This window comes from Ahaetulla prasina, chromosome 3 (genome assembly GCF_028640845.1).
Source record: "Ahaetulla prasina isolate Xishuangbanna chromosome 3, ASM2864084v1, whole genome shotgun sequence".
Classification (NCBI taxonomy): domain Eukaryota; kingdom Metazoa; phylum Chordata; class Lepidosauria; order Squamata; family Colubridae; genus Ahaetulla; species Ahaetulla prasina.
In genome coordinates, this window is record NC_080541.1 from 35728996 (window position 1) to 35746739 (window position 17744).

A 17744-nucleotide genomic window follows, 5' to 3' on the forward strand; every position below is an offset into this window, starting at 1 on the left:
CACTTTTCTTCTAAGCAGTTTAGTGAAATGACATATGATTCCTGTTTTTCTGATGATCAGCGTTTATATACGGTAAGTAACTTTGGCTATGAAAATAAATATATGAAATGTGTAGCTGTTTCTTCAAACCAAAAGTTTTTGGCCATGTATGTTTTTAGAAGGAAACTCTTAATTATTATTTTTTTCTTACTGATTGTCCCTTAGTTTTTGGTACCATTTTGTTCTCCATTAAGTGAATTGGGACTTTAAACTTCTATAACTATTCAAATATCGGAAGAGAGGATGCACCTGGTAAAGATAATTTCCTGTGTGTCAATTGTCTGGCTAGCTAAGTGGAATTCCACACTATTCCAGAGTATTAAAGCAGTCACCATAAATAATTTTTTGTTCTGTTTGGAATTTTACATGTTCCTAGACAATGGATAGAGACCTGTACTTTGGAAAGATAATACTGAATTATGTTCAGTTTTATGTTGAAGTTATGAAGGATATAATATATGAAACTTGGAACTTCATATGTTAGATTCAGCATAAAGGAAGAGTGTGGTTTAAAGTTATGTGTTTACATTATCATCAGAATAGTTCAATAGTTCACCTGTACGAGAAGGAATATAAGAACCTGGCGATGGGGTGAAAAGAGGGATCAACCTAGAGTCCTTACATAGCCACAAGTGAATTAAGTCCAACTCTCCTTGAGTGCTGTTGATCCTTATCTAACCCTAAAGCAGTTAGAGCAGGTTACTCTCAACCATTTGTTGAAAAGATTCTTGTGCATAGGCTATAGCAGTTAATCAGCTTAATTGAACTTTCATGTGTGGACTTGGTATTTTTGTTCTTTTGTGCCAGAGAGCACCCAATGTGACCAGCCTGCATGGTTTCATCATGTTTGTCACACAAATATTTCAGGAGAAATATTGATAAACTTCCAATGCTTGTTTACTGCCATTGTATTCAAGCTTCTGTTTAACAATCTCGGGCTTCCTGCTTTGACCTGGTGACAACTTTGTAAGATTAGTTAGGCCATACATTTATGGTAGGACTGAAGTCACCTAGGATTCTTTATGGCTTATATAGGAATTTTAATAAGTAACTTGTTCTACTGTAGTCAGATTTCCTAATTGCTACATTACTTTATCTCATTTAATATTTTGCACGGTTTCTTGTTACTTTATTGCTTCATAATTGTCTGGTTTGTTCATCAATTTAAATTTCTATTTATTAAACACAAAATAAATGTTAAAGATTTCTTGAGTAATCTGTATTTACATACTTTTTCTTAATTTACAGGTATGATCCGCGAATAAAAAGAAGATAATTGTACCTCTAAATGCTTGCTAGTAATAAACAGCAATATCAAAGAGTTACTTTATAATCAACCACATCTACTGAAAATGTGACTTTTTTAAAAGAATGTTTCTGTTTATAAGAAACAGAACTTGAGACAATTAGTGATGGAGCCAAAACTAGCCCATTTTCTTGTAGGCTTTGAAATATTAACCCAAAAGAAAATATTCAACATCTAGCCTGAGCCAGAGAGGAATTTTAAGCTTCCTGCATTTGCATAATTTTCAAGCCTCTTCCAGCCTTGTTACTATTTACTGAAATCTACAGTTGTGCTGCATGTCAGGTACAAGGAATTGTGGGAAATGTAGTTTTCCCAGCCTAGAAAACCCATTGAATAGTACTGAGAGCCTTGCTTTCAGTATTTCCATTAAATACACAGTTGTAGAGTGTGGTGAAAACTAGTGGATGAGGGAGGGTTCACACAACTGTTCTTGGAGTAGCTAGAAAGTTTAGTGAGAGAGGCACCGGAAAAGACAGATGACTGAAAGTATTGCCATGCACCTATAGGATCGTGGGAGCAAAATATTGTATTGTGTTGATATTAGAGATTTCATCTAAACAATCTTGGAACAAATCTTGAAAATACCAAACTTTTAGTAGCATTCCAACATAGGAAAGTTATGGTTTTGGTTTTTGCTGACCAGGAGTTAGCTCATCGTCAGATACTGAACTTAACAGATTTTATGCTTTTAGAATTCCATTTCAAGCCACATTTTAAGAACTTTCTATGAAAGCCTTTGTTTTTATAAAAGAAATAGAGAAACCACATTTTTAAAAGGTAATTTTGAAGTTTGTGTTTAATTTATGCATTGCAACTATTTCTATTTATAAAAGATGGCCCTTTTAATAAGTCACACTTATTAAACACAAGTGTAAACAAGATGTTACAGACTAGTCCCTGTAATATTTAACTTCCTTAACTAGTTCTAAGAAAAAGATCCTGATCGGGGAATTAGAAGTAGGATGTGCTTCAAATTCCTTTTACAATGGATTTTCGGGGAGTTTCTGCCTGCTCAAATATAAAGATCAAATAAAAAGATCTTTTTTAGTATCTTATTTTAAATTTAGGAGTCTTCACTGTCAAGTTGAATCACTTCAATATAGATTTGCATTACACATTATGCTGGATAAATGAATATTTTGGTGGTTTAGCTGAGTTATTTTCAACTGAAGAATCCTACAGCAGCCATTTGTGTAAACTAAACTAACCAATAAATGTTTTCTGTGAGGAAATGTGCCTTTTTCCAAAAGTGTCCTGTTTATATTGTTTTCTAATCTGAAGAAAGAAAAGATAATTTTCAGATGTTGATTACTTCGCCTTAACATACATCATCTTCTAAATAGTTAAAATGAGTAAATGTTAAAGCAAAGATTGAGAAAGTCTCCATTTCTTTTAGTGCAACAATTGTTTGATTTGCAGAAAATTTAGCAACATGGTAAGGGTAGAACCAAACATCGAATGATTATATGTTATTTTAAAACGGCACCAGCCTGAAGAAGTGTACTAATGCAAAATATTAATCAATTTCCCTTTGTGGATATGAAGACATTTCCTAAGCTGGTAGTAATAATTGAATTGATTTTCCAAGTATTTTTCTTTCATACCCCCAATTATTTGAGATAATCATTCTCATTTATCCATTACATTTTTCCAATCTGTGCAGTAAGTCAACATTATTTATTTAACATGTGTTGAGAATATAATTGTCTAAAGCTCATTTGTCTGTATAAATTGGTAAATTCTTAAAGTAATCTCTGTCTCCAGGAATCAATCTGTATTCCTCCAAGACATTGAGCTTGTTCCTTATCAGGGACTCTTTTTATTTAAACTTTTGGGAGCAAAAGGAAAGCTCAGCGTCCATTGTGGAGATATCATTTAAGTTCTTGACAGTTCTGACCAGGAAGAAGAGTATGTTTTCACATAACTCTAGTGAACCAGACCATCTAAAATTACTATCTGCTTCTTACTTTCTAAAACTATTAGAAACCTTGAATATCATTCTCATTCCAAAATATAGGCAGGACTTAGGCAAAATATGTGAGATTTAATGATGTTTCTTGTCTTTCCAGATACTTGTAGTACAGTATCAAAATTTAAAACTTCCTCATCAGAGGAATTGTATCTATTAATAAAAGAGTGGAGTTATTCACAAGCAAATTGGACACTAGTGTTCAAATATGTCATTTTACATCATGCTCTAAATTAGATTTTTAAAAAGAAAGTATGTTGAAAGAAATATATGGGTAACGTAACTGCTGCTAGAGGAAAGTAAGTGTTCTACTGTTCTCAGGTCTGTGCAGTTTAATGCTGTCATCTTCTCCTTCAGCTATACTTGACTCTCTAGACACACAGTTTTATTATTGTAATTTAAATTAATGTATCAGGTTTGCCTCTATGGAATTAACAGCAATTAGAACAAAGAACATTACTTTGCAATTTCATATCTTTCCAAAAATACTCTGCAATTAATGGCTTTTTTTTAAAAAAAATCAATTTAATTTTCATTTATGATAAATCACTGCATAAATTCTTTGCCCAGGTTTCAGTAAGTAAAAAACAAGTATAGTTTCAATATTTCTTCAAAATCTTTAAATTCATATTAAATAATCAATAGTGGTATAGTGAACTTCAATTATGTAATTTTATAGGGAAATGGCTTAAAAATTGGAAACAGTTTAGTTCATACTCAGATTCAAGACTGAAAATGTCTATTGTAGAAGGTTAATGAAGTTCATGTGAGTTGGCTGTTTAAATTTCTTAGTCTTGCAAAACAATTGACTGTAATAATTAGATGTTCTCCCTCCCTTGTAGAGATTAATTGTTCTCCACTTGTATAAAAGAAGTGCTTAATAGCACCTCTAGACTTAAGCTCTAACTTCACTATGTGATTCTGTGTTCCAGGTGCCTTTAGAGTGGAAAAACAACCTAAGATATTAAATGCAGTAATTTCCTCCGTTGTCCAGAATAGTTGGATGGCTTTTCTCTCAAAGACCAGAATTTTAGATTTTTCAAAATTCAGAAGCAGGCAATTTTATCTGCAATACCAAAACTGTTATTGCTCTTTTTAGCACTGAGTTTATAATCAGTAAAAAGTAGTACAGGGATTTGGTTTAGATGCATAAAAACCTGGATTATGAAGAAAGTCCACCACTGAACTGAAGTGCAAATCCTGCACACTCCTTTTGGAAGAACATCTATTGTGCCAGAGAAGAACTCTTGGATATTGCATCTTGTTCTTAAGGTGGTGATGGAATACAATTTCTGTATCAGAAAGAGGAGATGCCTATTAAAAGATATGGTTTCTAATTTTTCCCCAAAGGGCATTCCTGGAAATAGAGTCAAAGACATGTCTATGGAGATTCTCAGTCATCCAGGTCATGGTTGTGCCAAAGACCTGAAGAAGCTTCTTGGATGAGAAGCGCAACATCTTCAAGGAGAGTCAAAGGCACACTTAAATTCTAGCAAGGCCGTGAAATGGGAGGAGTATATTTTTGTGCAAGATAGTGGAGCACCAAAATGTAATCCAGGTTTAAGGAGGGTTTAGAGCAGGGGTATCCAAAGTTTTTTTGGTGAGGGCCAAATACAGAAAAATAAGCAAAGGCACGGGCCACACCATTGAACGGGGGGGGGGGGAGGAGGGCTAATTTTTTTTCGTACCAGTTCTGTGGGCGTGGCTTAATTTGGGGTGTGGCTGAGGAACTCTGGGAATTGAAGTCCACAAGTCTTAAAGAGACCAAGTTTGGACACCCCTGATCTTGGCTTTTGTTTTGTATTTGGTATGAACTTGAAACTCCCTTCATTATTCCCTGCCCAAGGGGTGGAGGCGCGAGGAGCCTCGCCAGGCGGCCTGAGGAAGGCGAGGGTAGAACTGCTGGGGTCGGGCACGGCCAGCAGCCTCTTTCCCGCTCGCCGCATCCTCCTCCGCCCCCTCCCTTCATTATTCCCTGCCCAAGGGGTGGAGGCGCGAGGAGCCTCGCCAGGCGGCCCGAGGAAGGCGAGGGTAGAACTGCTGGGGTCAGGCACGGCCAGCAGCCTCTTTCTCGCTCGCCGCCGCCTCCTCCGCCCCCTCCCTTCGTTATTTCCTGCCCAAGGGGTGGAGGCGCGAGGAGCCTCGCCAGGCGGCCCGAGGAAGGCGAGGGTAGAACTGCTGGGGTCGGGCACGGCCAGCAGCCTCTTTCTCGCTCGCCGCCACCTCCTCCGCCCCCTCCCTTCGTTATTCCCTGCCCAAGGGGTGGAGGCGCGAGGAGCCTCGCCAGGCGGCCCGAGGAAGGCGAGGGTAGAACTGCTGGGGTCGGGCACGGCCAGCAGCCTCTTTCCCGCTCGCCGCCTCCTCCGCCCCCTCCCTTCATTATTCCCCGCCCATGGGGAGGAGCCGCGAGCCTCGCAGCGAACCACCGGGCAAGCACCGGGAGGCGGCCGAAAAGGGCCATATTCAGTTATACTTTCAAAATTTGCTGCGGGCCAATAAAAACTGACCCGCGGGCCGCAGTTGGCCCGCGGGCTGTAGTTTGGACACCCCTGGTTTAGAGGATGATAAGCCACTGCCTGAAAATCCAGTTCTTTTTAGTTGGATTGACCCCTCTAATTTTAACAATTTTTCTTCTTCCTGAAAGAGGCTGAAGAGCGGATGTTGGTATTATAAGGCTTTCTATACGATTCCTAATTTTGTTAGGATATGACCAAGCCAAACAACTGCTTGCTCAAAGAATAAGGGATGTGAAATTTCAGACTACGTTAATTGGATGTTCCAACATTGCAGAGGTTGGGTTGGATTAATAAGGGCATTTGGGAACCAGCAAGCTATTTCCAAAATCTAACTTTCTGAGCTGTGAATACCATTTTTCAAAGCTATCAACAAAGACATCTTTCCAAGGCAGATATTCCCAAACTCCATTAACCAAGCAAACCTACCCGTGAGCATGTGGTGACAAGGGATCAAAATAATTTTGCATGCATTATCATTATAAATTCTACAGAGAAATCAGATCTGCTTATCTTCTGCTCCTGGTACATAAATTTCCAGGAAATTTCTAAACCCTTTATCACTTGTTCAGTAGCTGAATTCGTTTAATACATGCTAGCTGTTTTAGGTATGTCTTTATATATATGTGTATTTGTATATATGTGTATGTACGTCATACAGATTACACTTCATAGATTGCAATATCTTAGATTTAACAAACACATGCAATCAACACAACATTGTAGTAATGTACAGTATGTTACATATTTATCTGTTTTATCTTTGTTATCCTAGTATTTATGAAATTTGGCTGATCATTTACCAAATAAATAGCATTGCTTTCTTTGATTTGTTAGTATATGTTTGTTAGAGGAAGGTTTATATAGCTTTCAGATTTATGTAACTGCCCCTCTCATGAATGTGACTCTGGGCAGTATATATAAAAAAACAATTAAATAAAGTCTTAAATAATCATTAAAAAAAATTAAACCAATAAAAAACAATTACATGTAAATATAAATAAGACCATTGGAGAATGCTCCAAAATCTCACACACAATACAGCCATTTCACAGCTTCCGTTTCAATAGGATCCCTAAGCCTATAATAAATATAACACCTAATATTATAGCATATGATTTATGATGTAGCATACTTTTTCTCTAAGCTTCTAGTTAACAATGATTTCCAATAGTACCAAACCCTATGGGGGGAAAAAAACACAAATATTGTGGTTCTTTTTCTGATTTTACTGGAGGAGAATCGTAGAATATGGATTTCTGCATTGTACCACTGAAGTGCTTAATCTTAATGTTATTTATAAGAGTATTAAGAAATAAACTTAGATCCCTTGCATGGCTGGTTTTTAATTCTTCCATATCCTTGAATTCTATTCTGGCTTTTCCAGTACACCATGTTGGCAGTCTGTAAATAATTTGGACTCCCCCTCCACTTTTTTTAAAATCTAGGGATAGTACTAGATTAATCGATAACCTCAACATAAGTGAATTGGAAATTAATTCCTATGCTTCCCATTGAATATTGGATTTGCTTCTGTTGATCCCAATTTTTTTTGTAGTTAGTTGAAGACAGTACACTAAAAGGCATGAAATAGATGTCTTAGGTACCTGCAAGAATTAAGACACACACACACACAAATAAATATAGGACAAAAAAATCTTATCCCCGTGAAAAAGACATTTCCCTTATATGTCAAATTGCATGAAACATTGAAAAAAGAGTTTTGGCATGCAAACGGTTTTATGAGTTATGTGCTATTCTGGTTTATAATCATTTCATAATCATCCAATAACATCCATTAATTTAGGAAGGTCCCTCATAATGAAAATATGAAAAATGGTTTGTAAATTGTATTCCAACAAAGCAAGCCAACCATATTCAAGTTCATTTGTTGCTTCCAACCAAATTGATTTTCTATTATACTGAAAGGTTCTGCACTAAAATATTTAGGAAAGATAATAATTAGAAAATTGCAAGTATGTAGTGATTCATAGTCAAATTTGGAGAGTTAGTATTCTTTAAGTCTTTGCAGGAACTTGCTGATTTGCCATGTAAATGATATAGACTTAAAAAGCCAACTACTGATTCGAAGGGGCCCTCTTTAAAAATATTAAAATAGTTTAATGAACCGTGACACAGTTTCGTTATTGGGTGTTTTACAATGAATTTAGCTTGTGCATCTCCAACATTGAGGCTATTAATCTGAGTTTACAACAGTTCTGATTTAAATTGATAGAGACAAAATGTAAAAGCCAGAGGGTGAATTTTAAAAAAGTTTATGTAAGAGAGGGAAAAGACAAATCTTTTGAATGCCATGCTTTTATTTAAAATTATTGGCAACCCTGAAATTTATCCCTACAATGAAAAATAGGCAGTCTTTAAATGCTGGACATTCATTTAATCCCACACGCAATTTAATCCAGAATTACTATGTTACATACTCCATAATATACACAAGGGTAAAGTGAATTAAAAGTAAATGCCTTTTATTCTTGCCAACTTTTATATTTAGAGTATAATTGATTACCAATTCCAGTTCCACATATTTTATATATTAGCATAAATTACATTTCATTTTTCCTCCTTAACCAAATAGTAAATACCTCAGGTTTAAATGGGCAGGGGCATAACTGACAAAAAATTGGAGATTAGGAAACTAATTTGCTACACATGCATTTTGATGTCTATAGGGATTGCTGCCAATGAACATAATCAAAGCTTAGGAGGCTAAAAAATAAAACATTCATAATTTATAAAAATTAAATACAAAGAGAACCACTAGTTACCCTTGTGGTTTCTATAGCAATAATTCCCATAATTAACAGGCCATTTTGCCTCAGATATATTGTGGATGTATTATAATGGAAACTACATAAATATAGGCAAATTCTCCCATCTCCACATACTTCTCTTGAGCATGACTTCTGTGTAAATGTCAGATTTAGCTGGATTGTACAGCATGTTTTAAATTAATGATTGGTGCCTTCATCAGATTAAAGCACTAGGTCTGATTTAGATGTAAGAGATTAGGCACATCTCAAATTGGTAGCTCATTGAGATTCAGAATATGCAACATTCTCAGGTTGCCTTTATAAAATCTTTGCTGCAAGTAATTGGCTGAAATTTTGCCTTAATCTGTGTTAAGGAGAAAATTCTATTCTTGAATACTCATCTAGTTTTGTATAGCAAAACAATTAGCTTATGAGTAAAAACATTTTCTATATATACATATATATATGTATATATATATACTGCATATATCTTTCTAAGCTTTGAAACCAAAGCAAATTAGCATGCATTGTTATCCATTATGTTTGCCTTAATTGGAAGCAATTCCAGAAAAACTGCCATTTATTTAATTTTTTTGCATTTTGCAAGGCTGCAATACTGTTGTAGCATCTTCCTCTATGAGGCAATGCAAGCACAAAAACTGGTATGTATAACAAAACCAAGACTAATCACTTAGTTATTAATGGTCAGATCAGTTATTACCATATACCTGCAGCTCCTCAGATTATGTTTATGTCTATTTGTTTTAGGGGACTCCATCTGCACCTCTTTTAACTATAAATTGATGTTTCTTCTGTTTTGCAACTAAATGTCGTGTGATTCCCAATGCTCCTCCTTTTAAAAAGCGTACAAAATTGTCTCCAACCAACGGACCAAGTGCAAAAAGATTGGGTTCCTTTATACACTCATATGTATATGGATCAATTTCAATAGGGTTGCCCTTGCAAGTAACTGGTTCATTTGGATTATGGCATATGCTCTGGCCTTGATCCTTTAGGAAGCATAAGTTAGGATGTGAACCTATTAAGACTACTGCTAAAGAGAATTTTAAGATCTTCTTTAATCCCGAAGAACTCTGTAGGATACACTTCATATCGGGCTGAAAAGAAAGAACTTGATGTTCAGGTAAACTGGCATAAGCAGGATGCACATTGTAATCCAGAGTAACTGACTGAGTACACATCATGTGGTAGACTTTATGATATTCTGGATAAAGTTTTTTGGGTAGCTGTTTGAAAATTAAACTTGGGTCAGTGACCCTCCTACGGAATGCATGAATAATAGGTATATTGTTATTATAAGCATACAGAACCGCATCTGCTGCTGTGAGTCCACCACCTATAATTAAAACTGGATCTGTTTTCCCATGTAATATTCCTTTATCTATGGCAGCTCCAAAATCTGATATGGTATGGAGCACAAAAGGAAAGTCTTCTCCTTCAACTTGCAATCGGCCAGGAGCATCAAAAGTTCCAGTGGCGAGAGCCACATTCTCAGCAAACAAACAGAATGGCATATGAGAGCCATCTGCTGATCTCTGATAACCTCTAATTTCCCAGTTTCTTTTGATCAGTGTTGTCTGCCCACCTTGTTCTTCTATCTGTAAAGGGCTTTCGCTTTCACAGTCCTGATCACGATAAAACTTTGACACAGATGTTATATAAGTATTTTCTCTGAAGTTTTTCTGTAAGCCCATGATTTTAACATAGTGCTTGTAATAATTTGCAACTTCCTCTGGCAAAACTCTGTCACTCTTTATATTTCTGAAAGAAGATCAGATCAGAAAATTATGTACATTTGATATATCTGAAGCATACAATCACAACAGAAACAGCTCTCAACTCTAAATGATTATATTATCCCTTAAAAAAAAAAGAGGGAGGAAGAAGAGAAATTGTTTTATTTTCAGTACATTTATTTTTTACTATCTTAAAATTTTCTACTAGGTAGAAACCTACAGTGTGATTTTCATTGAGCTGGAAACCTACAATATCTCTAAAACCAAGCATCAGTTCTCTCTTTCTATAACTATCAGTATAAAAATGTTACCAAGCTCACCTTCGTTTAGTAGCAGCCCAATCTTTAAATGCGTATCCAGGTAATTCCATCCAGTTTCCAAAGCTGATAGTTAGCATAGAACCTTCCATAGACTATGGGAAAATAAAATCAGGACTTTATTCAAAATATATTCAAAATATACTACCCGGTGATTATTATTTGTAATAAAATAAGGACTTCGGGATCTAACAGTAGGTTTTACTAAAATGTTGCCTAGTAACTAATTGATCCAAATAACAAAAACTAGGATTAGGATAAAAAATAAACAATCTTCCATGTTCTAAGCCTGTGAAAATGAGGACAGAAAATCTGCTAAATAAACTGCTAAGCAATCAGATTTAATGTTATTTTTATGGATGATTAAAAATACTGGGTTATTCATGGGATGTTGGGAGCACAGTAGCTCACATGGTTAAAAGAATCTGCCAGCCCGCGTTTCAGACCAGAGTGCTGCTATATGGCAGGGTGAACTCCCATCATTTGCTCTACCTCCTGCTGACCTAGCAGTTTGAAAGCATGCAAACACGAGTAGATAAAAAGCTACCACTTTGGTGGGCTCATTAACCGGGACATGAAAGAAACCCCCAATGGATGTCTCCTGGGCAACAGTGATGTCACCGGTTCATCCTTTCAACCCAGAAGTGCCTTGTGGCTTCCAACATGAATATAACGATGATGGGATGCTGTACATGATAAGAGCTCAAAAAATATAAATGGGCATTTGCTATAGAAGCCAAAATCAATCAGAAGTCTTATATAGTAAGTGCACTTAACTGTTAAAAAATTTAAAGTTCGTCTTACATGCCAAGCACCACCAGGGGGTCCTTTGCCAAGAACTATATGAGGAATGTAGTGATGTGGTTCAAATTTCCATTGGAGAACCGGTGGGTACTTAAATCCAAAATCAGCTTCAGGATGAAGCAAAGTGTCAAACAGAACTGCAACAGGATTTGAAGAGCGTCCTTCCAGGCCTTCAGCCAAGTATTCTAATTCCTGATTTGAAAAGATAAGATTTAAATGGTCATTCAACTTTTCGTCAGAGTGCACATAATGGGAAAAACCCCTTTGCTTCCCTTGGACATCAATTAAATGAATCTTCTTGCAAATTCTTTGAACCTACAATTTATTTACTTCCGGTTTGCAAATTCTTATCAAGATTGATTTGTCCTTTGATTTTAATTAGCTTAGAAGTCGGGGAGAGGGGGAGAAGGGGAATAACCCCAGAATATCTACATGGCATGAAATTGGAAATGTCGCTCCTAAATGGCATACAATTGACTAATTTGTGTTGGGAGTACATTAGCTAAATATGGAAAATGTGTTATTAATGTATTATAATTGAACAATTTCTTTTCAGCAACTTTTTTTTTTTGAAAAGCTTGTATTCATTTTAATGACATTTTAATGTTTATTACACAGTATAAAATAATTTGTTGAGTCTTACTATTTAGTTCATATTACATTAATGGGTCACAGGTTTATTAATAGCCACTAGTTATGATATCCAAAATGTACCACCTTTTGGAAATAAGTATTTAAGAATTTTCAAATGCCATAAATGTATTAGTGTTGTAGTACAATGAAAACCTAGTTTGATCTTTGGGAAATGTTTATGTATTTATTGCATGGTACATGTCTGGTATCTTGTATTTCAAGTGTACTTTATATTAACTTCAATATTAAGAAAGAATAAAAACTACTAGCAGCTTACAACGCAAATGGAATCAATATTTTTGAGGCTGGATATATAATATGCAATCAAATATGACATAAAATTAAATGCATGTTTCACAGTTAAAATATATGTTTTTGATTAATAAGCATATAAGCATAAGATTAGTGTTTACTGTACCTGATCAACAATAGAAAGATGAATAGCTTCTTTTAACTTATTGTACAAAATAAGATTTGGATGTTCAGCTTCAGGGGATAAATATGGTTTATATCCAGATAACATGTAAGAGAGGCATATCCCGGAAGGTCCATTACCTGTTTGTTTTTGGAAAAAAGTAACAATATTTATTAAATTAAAAAAAATGTCTATATTACATCAAAATTTAACATTTTTAAACCTACTGATTTAGAAGTAAATGCTTTTCATTTACAATTCCTTCCATAAAAATTTGGATAAAAACCTGGATTTTCAAAACCTCAAACTTATCACCAGATTGATATTCAAGTTTCACATTTTAGACATTGTTTTAGTGTTTAAACTGCTATTAGGAAAATATACAAATGAAGTGCCATTTTATAACAATTTTTTTATTATTTTGTACTAAATAATAAGTATTTGGAACTAATTAGTAATCCAACTAGATCTCATTTCCTAGATGATCTTGAAAAGCTAAGAAAGAACAGATGAGCTTAATTCAAATCAGTAAGAAATACAAAAAGTGTAAACGACTGGGAAAAAACCCAGAGATGGTAATGAAAAACAGCTTTGATCTTATTGCCAAGAAAATTACATTGTGTCACCAGGAATCAAATTTTATCTGTATATAGATTAGACAAATTACTCTTTACCCCTTAGAGGTATTTCTTGACTTATGACCGTAAGTGCCCATCATGGTCCTAAGTTATGATAGTTGTAAAACGGGATCATTATTATGATCCACCCAATTTTGTAACTTTTCAATGATCGTTAAGTGAATGCCTTAAGGAAGCCAATGGTTCACTATACCACATTTTTTCTGAAAACAGAAGTAAATGCTGGTTTTCCGCAAAGCTGTCATAAAATATGGCCACATGACTGAGGACATTGCAAACAGCTGTAAATGCAGCCCAGCTGCTGAGTGTCTGAAGTTCAGTTACATGACCATTGGGGGGGAAATCAAACTTCGAATCTGGGTTGAAACTATCACCCAGGCAAGTTTGTCATAACTTTGACTGACCACTAAATGTCAAGAGCTACCTATATAACTTTACAAACAGGTATTTCAAACTATTTCAAATTTGTCATTCTGAAGGTCTCTTTAAGATGGTTTAATAAGCAATTTCAAAAAGTCATTAGAAAGTGAGGCTTGTGAATTTAGTATCCTTTAAAAAGCTCTACCGTGATTGCAAGCAAGATGGCTAATCTCTTAGTCTTTTGGTGCTTAAGCCCATAGGAGATCTCTACCATTAGTCTCCTCATAAGAAATACCTATTAATAGCACATGTGGGCAATCTTCTGTCTTCTCCTTATTCAGAGAGGTTCTGAAGAACTCGTTTACTTACTAGTACTTTGATCTTTGCCACAATTGACAGCTCTGCTTTCATGATGATGTTTTCAGTTCACCATGCCTCCCCCAGAAGCCCCATCCAGTATCAAGTTTTATGATAGTTTTAACTTCTCTAATTAATAATGGTATTTGACATTCCTCAATTTATTGACAATTCAAATAACTTTTGCTTCCATATTAATGGAGATATACTAAATTTTCTTAACTATCATTTGCAAGAAGGAGCTTGGAAGTATTGTTCAGATATACAACTTCTAATGATAAAAGGCAACTAAAAACAAATACAAAAATCCAAAGAATTCACCATTACAATCAGTCAGTACATATCCTGTGTCTGACCCTTTTTTTTTATTTTTCTCCTCTCACAGAGTAGAGAGATTGTTTAAATAAGCAATCTCTTCAGGCAATCCCTTCTGTACCTGACCCTTATTCTCCTCCTCTCCTCGCAGAATGGAGATTGAAGTGGAAGAGATTACAAGAGACCATAGCTGGCATTAGTACATTCCTTTGTGTATTCTTCATTGTGTGCCTACTTACTCTCTAGTAATCCCTTCCTCTTGAATGAATGTAAATACAATCATCATTAATTCCCTTTCTGCTAATTACCCCAAAGATGAGGTGAACATTCCAAAGGGCAGGGGAGTGGGAGGGAAAAGGAAGCGGAAGTAAATTGAAAACAGTCACAATCATGTGACTTTCCCCTTAGCAACTGTGTCATTTAAAAACAAATAACTGGTCACAACATAGGTCACTAAATGAGGATTACTTCTATCTAAAGCCAGCAGGGCAGAAAGTGAATATGAAGGGAGGATCTGAAATGAAGAAGTGTTAAATGGAGAAAATACTTAAATATTTCTCTTAGATCTATTCCAAATTCTGCACTATAAAGCAGATTTTTCAAATCTAAAAAGGGAACTAATTGGCTGAGTTCAACTAAATGGATAAAAATGTTTTTGTTTTTAAAATTCTTAAAATATGCTTTGGAATCTTTGTAGATGTTAAAAAAAGTATTACATATCAACACTCACCATAATCTTACTATCTTACAGATACAATTCAAAAGATAATGGGATAATGGGTAGAATATAGAATCATAGGGCTGGAAGGGACCTCAAAGGTTTTCTAGGCCAACCCCCTGCTCAAGGCAGAAGAATTTATACCATCCAGTAAAATGGTTGTTCAATCTACTTTTTAAAACCTCCAATGGAGCTTAAGCTATTCCATTGATTTATTATTCTCATTATCAGAAAAATTTTCCTTTCTTCTAGGTTGTATGTCTATTGAGACTCTTAATCATCCAGGACATGGTTCCCCCAAAGATTTTTCAAAGGCAACTGGACTTTGTTTTTCTTTAAAGAAGTTCCAAGAAGCTTTTTCAATTCTTCAATAGTTTTTGCCTTTGAAAAAGCATCTTTGAGTTCTAGGTGGATCTCTCTTTAACAAGCTTCCATCCATTACTTCTTGTCCTGGCCTCTGATGCTTTGGAAAAGAAGTCAATCTCCTCTTCTCTGTGACAGCCCCTCAAAATAATCATCATATTCCCGGTCCTTTTCTTTGAAAGTTCCCTCAATTGTGCATCATAAGATTTAGCTTTCAGATCCTTTATTATCTTTGTTGCTCTTTATAACTGTCTAGGGCCTCAGCATCTTTTTTGTATTATGATCGCCAGAACTATACGCAGTATACTTTGCAGAAAAAGTATATATGCTGGCAAAAAATTATTCAGCTACAAAATCTTTTTCAATGCCACCTGACAATATATGTCAGATTAGGTTCATGAGCTAACAAGGATACACATAAGTCAAATTGATTAATTCAACAATTGTTTCTATATAATTTAATAATGGAAATCTATTGAGTTAAACATGAAATGTATCTGAGATTAACTCACCGATTATTACTATAGGCAAAGTCAATGTTGCGTCCACAGGTAGCGTATTTTCTTGTAATAATGGCATAGTTTTAGCGTTGGTCCCAAGATTGTCACCAAAATATTGCACTAAGGAATTCAAAAAGCATCCTTCAGTTTCTGGACTACTGTAATTTCTATTTAAAAGGAAATGAAACAAATCAGTATTATAAAACATCCTTCACTGTAAATACTTCTTTAACTCATGCTGATTTGTAAATATAGTATTTTAGCCACATGCATAGGTAAGTCCCCCCCCCCCCAGAAACATAGGAACAGTAGGGGTGATAGGTTGTTGAGATTTTAATCTTAAAACAGGTTGGTTGATGGCCATTTTTAAAATTAGTGAGTGCCAAACTACATCTAAACATCTATCCACGTAAGCCTTACAGGATTTTTTTGCGTCTTTTAAATAAATAACACACTTTTGTGCCTGGATCCACAAACAAAGAGAAGGGAAGGGGTGCGATTTCACTAATTGACTCTGGACCTGTTCTTCTCCCCCCTCACAATTTGAGGGGCAACTATTATAGAAATGTCTTTATTTATTTATTTTTAAAAAAGGCATTCTAATGTTTAGCTTCGAAGCACAACATTTTAAACGTATACCTTACACTCACACGCGTGCCGAAAAGAGGGCAGTGACAGAATGGATTGTATTACACACTTTCAAATCGACAGACAAAAAATACACACAGACACCCACACACACAGAACGTTGTACGTTTCCGCTAGTCGGAAAGGCGGCGGCGTTTCCGAGCGCGTGCAGCCGAGGCCGGCGCCTCTCCGCCTCAGCCGGCCATACCTCCCCCATTCCCCAAGACCTCGTGCGCGGCCGGCCTCCGCCGGGATGCTCCGGGGCGCCTCGCCTCACATCTCTCGGCGGCGGCGGCGGCGGCAGCAAGTGCCTCAGACTGCCGGGTTTCTTAACGCCGCCGGCCTGACGGGCCGGATGCTTGGATGCCCCTCAGTTGGCGAGGGAGGAAGGGTGAGAAGCCGGTGTGTCTAGCCGGGCGCTACGCTCGGTAGCCGAGGAGGACCCGATTCCGCCTCGAATCCCTTACCTGAAGCGGCTGGTTAAGGAGCAGCGGCAACACCACACCGTCATGAGGGACTGAGGGACGAGGACGTCGAGAGATGGAGATGCGGCGGCGGCCGCTGCGGTTGCCGCCGCCTCCGCCTCCTTCCTTTCTTCTGCCGCCGCGCTGGGGGCCGCTGTTGGTTGCCGCTGCCTCCTCCCCCTCGCATTTCGCCTCGCGAGCGGCGCTGTGCCAGAGGAGGGGGGGGCGGCGGCGGAGAGGGGGCGGAGCCTCGTTTGGACCAGGCCCGGTGTGGGGGGGGGGAAACGGAGGGAGGGTCTGTCCTCGGTGCCGGATGGAGTGGTTTTGGGGGGGGGGAACGTAAGACGACGCTTAGGGGCAACAGCCGGGAGTCGCTTCTCCCGAGAGCATCTGTGAAGGAGGGAAAGGCAGTTGAGGCCACACAGTGAGGGTCGGGAGGGCAGCGAGCTGTGGCTCTTTCCCTAAGCAAAGTGCCCGGCATTATTGCAGGGGTTCTTCTTGGGAGTGAGCTGCAGATCTGAGTCTCCCGGTTCTTTAAACTTTAAAAATATCGTCAGCCTCAGTCAGTCAGCATCCTCCCCATCCTCCCTCGGATGCTTCTGTCTTAACTACGGTGCGCCCAATGGCGAAAGAAAAAGAAATGGGAAGGAGGGAAACGAAGCTGCTGCTGCTGCACCATTATGCCTGTTTCCTCTACCCAGGCCTCCAAACAAACGCGGGCTTGATCAAACAAACCGCTGCAATAGAGGAGCTTCGTTTCTCTTCTTGCAGCGCAGTTTTTGAATCAGGATTTAGAATGACCAAAGCTGTTGATAAAACAGTTAGGAAAATACCGTACTATATTTTGGACTTTTTGATTGGGTTCATATATTGATCTC

General features: G+C 37.1%; 2 protein-coding genes across 3 annotated transcripts in view; one reads left to right on the forward strand and one right to left on the reverse strand.

The window, feature by feature from the left end:
* NBN (nibrin) overlaps positions 1 to 2568 on the forward strand; it is a 30029-nt gene extending 27461 nt beyond the window's left edge. For both annotated transcript variants that reach the window (XM_058176951.1, XM_058176952.1), the window contains one exon: positions 1288 to 2568. In XM_058176951.1, coding sequence (XP_058032934.1) covers positions 1288 to 1315 — 28 coding nt within the window. In that variant the 3' untranslated portion in view covers positions 1316 to 2568. The remainder of the gene's footprint in view (positions 1 to 1287) is intronic.
* A 5533-nt stretch (positions 2569 to 8101) lies between these two features.
* OSGIN2 (oxidative stress induced growth inhibitor family member 2) lies at positions 8102 to 17026 on the reverse strand. The gene is made up of 6 exons (XM_058176953.1): positions 16870 to 17026; positions 15788 to 15942; positions 12528 to 12664; positions 11477 to 11668; positions 10676 to 10767; positions 8102 to 10380 (listed from the first exon to the last, which is right to left on the reverse strand). Exons 1-6 carry the CDS (start codon positions 16911 to 16913, stop codon positions 9363 to 9365), a joined length of 1638 nt encoding a protein of 545 aa, XP_058032936.1. The 5' UTR covers positions 16914 to 17026; the 3' UTR covers positions 8102 to 9362.
* Positions 17027 to 17744: the final 718 nt, after the last annotated feature.

Bases quoted from the DNA above. Each gene is read 5' to 3' on its own strand.
- OSGIN2 (XM_058176953.1), bottom strand. From the start codon at position 16,913: ATGACGGTGTGGTGTTGCCGCTGCTCCTTAACCAGCCGCTTCAG. The intron at 15,943-16,869 runs GTAAGGGATTCG...CCTTTTAAATAG, and splicing joins TCCTTAACCAGCCGCTTCAG to AAATTACAGTAGTCCAGAAA. The intron at 10,381-10,675 runs GTGAGCTTGGTA...ATCTTCTTTCAG, and splicing joins TGGGCTGCTACTAAACGAAG to AAATATAAAGAGTGACAGAG.